This window comes from Lontra canadensis, unplaced genomic scaffold (genome assembly GCF_010015895.1).
Source record: "Lontra canadensis isolate GAN:19392208 unplaced genomic scaffold, GSC_riverotter_1.0 scaffold1417, whole genome shotgun sequence".
Lineage (NCBI taxonomy): Eukaryota > Metazoa > Chordata > Mammalia > Carnivora > Mustelidae > Lontra > Lontra canadensis.
The window spans coordinates 6222-11876 of record NW_022632401.1 but is presented as its reverse complement, the minus strand read 5'-3'; the positions used below and the strand labels follow the sequence as shown (position 1 = coordinate 11876).

Here is a 5655-nt window from a genome sequence, read left to right as displayed (position 1 = left end):
TCAAGGTCAATCTCTTTCTCTTCTTATATGCTGCCCCACCTCCCCCCGTGGCTCAATCCCTCGGCGGCACATTCTGGCCCGGCAACTTGGAATGGAATCTCACTCTCATGCCTCCATGTCTGTCTGTGTCCAGAAAGCCTCTTTTCATCCCCGCCCCCCTTGCCTTTGGGACTGGAATGTACCACTCTCCAGACTTGCCCTCTGAACTCCCCAGCTGAGAGCCCCTTTCTCATCATCCCAGACCACTGTCTCCATTCCTTGACATGGCCCTCGTCACCCCATAATTGTGTGTCCTGTCTCCCACTGAGACAGGAACAGGGCTCCTGAGATTAGGGATTGGGTCTCATGCCTCTTTGGGTGCCCAGGTGGCGCTAACAAGCATTTTATGCAGTGAATGCAAAAATGCCTTCCCCCTGGCCGTCTTGATCACCAGGGTTCACAGAGGCTTGCCCTGTGTCCCAGCTAGCAGGGAGAAACCAGACCCAGCCCCAGGCCTCCCAGGCTAATGCTACTGCAGATACAACCACATTTTTAAAAACAACAACAACAACACAAAAACAAAGAGACATCAAGGGGATGGGAGTGGAACATGGTGGGAACATGGTGGGAGGCTGGGAGACCCAGCAGAGGCTGTTTGCAGTGACCCAAGCAGAAGGTGCCCTCATGCTAAGCTAAAGGTTAGCAAAGGGATGGAAAGCGGGCTGGAAAAGAAACCCTTCCCGCTGAGACCCCCTCTCCCGACAGGATCCTGAAATTCCTGGTGGCCAAAAGGAAATTCAAGGAGACGCTGAGACCATACGATGTGAAGGACGTCATCGAGCAGTACTCGGCAGGGCACCTGGATATGCTGGGCCGGATCAAGAGCCTGCAGGCTCGGTGGGTGCGCTCGCAGTGAGACCGTGGCCTCGGCCGCAAAGCGAGGACTGCGAGCTGAGCGGCCCCCCACCCTCCCCAGGCCCGCGCCCGAACAGAGCCACGGGCGCCCCCTAGAGGCCTCAGGGGGAGCTGGAGTTTCTGGCCTGGGCAAGGCTCTGGCTTGCTGCAAGCCACTGAGGACTCACCCCGCACCTGTCTTGAGCCAGAAGAAGGAACCAGCCTCACGTCCTCTGTGTGATCCCTACCAACCTGCACTCCCCGGGGGGATGTCTTTAGATGGCTGTTTCCTGGTCCTGAAATAATAGGAGGACTAAAATAATTAGTGATCTCCCATCTACCAAGGGGATAGGCAAATTGTCCTCAATGCTGCCCCCCTCTTGCCTGTGGAACCCTCCCGCACCTCTTCTCTCCACCCAGCACATAAGAAGAATTCTTGCACCAAGACCGTAATCACCCACACCTTGCGCTTCTCCTGTAGCCGGCATTCTCACTGCCATTCATTCACCTGTTCTCTTAAGAAATAGTCATGGGGCTTTTGTTACTTGCCAGACAGTGGGGCTCTGGTGGAAAGCAAGAGTCCTGGCCTCATGCCGCTTTTATTCTAGTGGAAGAGAACAGATGATAAATAAATGAAACTAGACCATGTCAGATGGTGATCAAGCCTAAGGAGAAACATAAGGGTTAAGGTGTTGGGGTTTGTGATTTTAAATAGGTAAAGAAGGTCACATTTGAGGAAAAAAGTGAAAGGTGGGGCAACAGCCCTGTGACTGTTTAAGTAAAGAGTTTTCAGAGGCAACAGCAAGAGCAAAGGCTTGGGCAGGTGTCCTAGGGTGTTGTTTAAGGAGCACCAAGGAGCCCAGTGTGTCTGTTGTGGCCTAAGAGCAGTAGGCAAGGTCGGAAGATGAATGGCCCTTGGGCTGTATAAGGCCCCGTGGGCCACAGCACACACACTGGCATTCACCTAGGGGGAGCTGCAAGCCTTGGAGAGGTTGGAGCAAAGGATGGACAAGATCTGAGCGTATTTTTAAAGGAGCACCGAAGGTGTTGTGCTGAGGATGACCTATACGGAAGCGAGGGTGGAAGCAGGGCGACCAGACAGGAGACTGCGTCAGACGTGCAGGCAAGAGATGATGGGGACTTGGACGAAGGGGGCAGCAGTGGAGGGGGTGGGAGAAGTATGCAGACTCCAGATAGATTTTAAAGGTAGAGCTGGTAGGGTTTTCTGATGGGGTATAAGAGAAGAAAAGAGAGTTAAGGCTGAAGCCAAGGGTTATGGCTTGAGCAACAGGAAACAACAGGAAAAAGTTGCCATTTGTTGACACAGAGAAGCCAACAAGGGCAGCATGTTTGGCTCAGGTGAGCTGGGAGGTGTTGGGTTATGAAGCCAAACGGACATCCACGGGAGTGTTGCTGGGGCAGTTAGACTGCGCAGTGTGGACTTCAGAGGAGAGCTGTCAGCTGGAAATACAGATTTGTGTCAACAGGGTACAGAGGAATTGCAAATCTGGAACTGAAGACATCACCTTGTGAGAGTGCAGAGAGAAAAGAGGTCCTAGGAGTGAGCCTTGGGTCCTGCAGTGTTTCGTGGAGGTAAAGGAGGAGAACCAGCAAAGGAGAGGGAGAAGGAGAGGGAGAAGGAGAGGTCCGTGAGGTAGGAGGATAACTGGGAGAAGGTGGTGTTTGCGACCCCACATGAAGGATATGTGGGAAGAAGGGTGACCAGATGTGCCGAGGGCTGGAGTGCTGCTAAAAGGTCAAGTATAATGAGGCCTGAGAGTTGACCATGGAATTTAGCAACACGGAGGTCATTTGGGATCTTGACAACAGTAGTTCTGGTGAGATGGTGGGAATGAAAGCCTGACTGGTGTAGGTTTAAGAGAGAAAGGGAGGAGAGAAATTGGACAGCGGGCCGAGATAATGCTTTCAAGAATCACGCTGTAAGGGAGAGCAGAAAAATAAGGTCGGACCAGCTCCAGCCTTGTCCACCTTATAACTTACATTCCCTTTTGGGTCTCTTTTTTCCCAGTCCATCGTTTCACATCTGTCTTCCTACCACTGCAGGCTGCATCTCCCCGTTTAGTAGGCAACCTAGAGTTCTTGAGGGAGGGACGGTTGGCGTGTGTCTGAGCCATTTGACGGTTACTTTCTTCCACAGGGTGGACCAGATTGTGGGGCGGGGGCCCGGGGACCGGAAAGCCCGAGAGAAGGGAGAGAAGGGGCCCTCTGACACGGACGCGGTGGATGAAATCAGTATGATGGGACGCGTGGTCAAGGTGGAGAAGCAGGTGAGTATGGGATGGAGTTTCGTTCGTATGGCGGAGCTGGTCGTCGACCAAGAAGCTCCCGGGAGGCCGCGGGGACCAGCACAAGGGGAGGGTGGACTTCTCGGAGCCGCAGCCCAGACCACCAGCCTGGGAGGCCTGAGCAGGGTTCACGCATCCTAGGTCCCACGGGTCCCCGTCCCACAGATTGCCCCGCCTCCCAGGAAGCCCGCCCATTCCTGCTAGACGACGCCGATAAACCCACCCTCTCCTGCCAAGCCCCGTCTCCAGGTGGCTGTGGTCTCAGATAAGCCCGTCTAAATTTCTAGTACTGCCATGTAACCCCGCCTCAGTTGTCTGTCTCTAGCTCCCGGACTATTCCAATCAATCACAACTAGATTTCCCTCCGGGAATGAACCCCCCAGCTTCCCACCTTCGTCCCGCCCTCCGGCCAACTCCGCCTTTTCTGTCGCCCCTCGGGTGGGAAGAACCGCGTCTCCCAGAAGTGTCCCTCCCCGGCCAAGCCCCGCCTCCTGACAGCACCCCTCCCCAAGCCCCGCCCCAGCCCCAAGCCCCGCCCCCAGCCGCGCCCCGTCCCCAGGTGCAGTCCATCGAACACAAGCTGGACCTGCTGTTGGGCTTCTACTCGCGCTGCCTGCGCTCGGGCACCTCGGCCAGCCTGGGCACCGTGCAAGTGCCGCTCTTCGACCCCGACATCACCTCCGACTACCATAGTCCTGTGGACCACGAGGACATCTCCGTCTCCGCACAGACGCTCAGCATCTCCCGCTCGGTCAGCACCAACATGGACTGAGGGGCTTCTCAGGGGCGGGGCAGCACACGGCCAGCCCCTGGGCCTGGCGGTCGGACCCGCACTCTGAGGCCTCCGGACTCCTCTCTTACTTGAACTTGCTCCCTTGCGGGGAGAGAGGCCACACGCAGTATTGAGCTGCCTGGGTGGGGGAGATATTCGCCATGGGGGTGCCAGCGACCCGCCCCATCTCAGGAGCGTGAGATGACAGGCCGCACGGAGGGCGGCAGCAGCGGCTGCCCCGCGGCTTCTGGGCCCCCCAGTGCCCTGCCCGTTCCATCAAGGCCCGACATGGCCCACCTGGCAGGGGCACTGACCCGGGAGTGGGAGTGGGGCGCTGGGGTCCTGGGCCCTGACCCAGCTTCCAGCTATGCAAGGTGAGGTCTCTGGCCCGCCCTTCGGACAGAGCAGGGAAACCCTCCCGCCAAGTCCCCGCCCCACTTGGGGGTGGGCCCAAGGTGCCTCTAGGTACCCACAAGCATAGGACCCTGCCACAAGGCAGCTGGACACCATATATGCAAACTATGTTAAATATGCAATTTGGGGGACCCCTATGGGGTCCCTCTGCCCCTCCCTCATTGGGAGATGGGCCCCCAGCAATAGCTGGTCTCAGGCTGCTTGGCCATGACCCCCATCCCTGTTCTTTGGCTTATCACCCGCTCCTCACCCAGCATGGGGTCTGTTTCTCCCTTGCCTCCCCTACCCATTGGCAGGTATCCCCTCCCAGGGGCTCCTTCTTCCTGCTGGATGTCCACTCCCCTCCTTGGCCTACCAGACACCTTACAGCACAAGTTTCTGTATTTGCCTCCAAATCTCCCACGGACAGTGCTCCCATGGTCACACAAACTTTCCCCCAACATGCAGAAAGCCTCTCACGCGCACAGACACACACAGTCTCACACACACCTGGAGATGTGCGCACACAGCCGGTCAGCCTTCCTTGGGGTTCTGCAGCTGATGCTAATGGACTGGCCCTGCAGGGTGACGTCCACTTAAGAGGAAGCCTGCCACTCGATCTGAGTAGGGCAGGGAGCTCCAAAGTGGCCCCAGGCCTCTCTAGGCCTTACCTCCGAGTTTCACCTGCTTCCCTTTCTCAAGAACCTCTACTTCTCACTGGTCCAGGAGCCCGAACTGCTGCTTCTGCTGCCCCACAAGGACCCTCCCTGGCATCCCTACAGCACAACTCAGGCCTAAGCCCCTGGGGCTTGGACAGCACTGGAAAAACCCCAGGCCCTTCCCCAGGATGGTTACCAGGCCTGCTTCCACTAGACCTACCCCTTTCCTAGTACTCTCACTCCTGGAGAGAATAATAATGCATCTAGCTGCTCTAATCTGTTGGGCCCCAGCTATGCACCTGGCACCCACAGGCCCTGTGTCCCCTCCTTCTGCACATCATTCTTCATTTCAGTTGGCAGCCCCCCATTCTGGCATAAGCCCCCCCCCACTGCCAGGCCCCCAGCACCTCTTTGGTATCCCGACCCTTCTATCCCTCTATTGCGAAGCCAATGCAGGGAGCAGGAGGGGGATGGGTAGCAGACTGATGGTGACCCTCTGTGGGGCGCCAGGGAATGAGGAGGGGCTCAGACCCAGCAGCCTGCATCTCATGACTGGGGACCCGCATGCACCAGCGCCAGGGCTGGGGCTGGATCTTGTGCAGCCCCATGGTGCCCAGCCTCTGCCCCAATGTCTCCTCTGCATGTGACCGTC

At 57.2% G+C, this 5655-nt stretch overlaps 1 protein-coding gene across 1 annotated transcript; it reads left to right on the top strand.

Annotated features, from left to right (window-relative positions):
- Positions 1–682: 682 nt before the first annotated feature.
- Positions 683–5374, top strand: LOC116863512 (potassium voltage-gated channel subfamily KQT member 4-like; the record flags this gene model as incomplete). Its single annotated transcript, XM_032850960.1, has 3 exons — positions 683–876; positions 3032–3161; positions 3739–5374. Coding segments are annotated over 3 exons (537 nt in total), but the record flags the coding sequence as incomplete, so codon positions are not given.
- Positions 5375–5655: the final 281 nt, after the last annotated feature.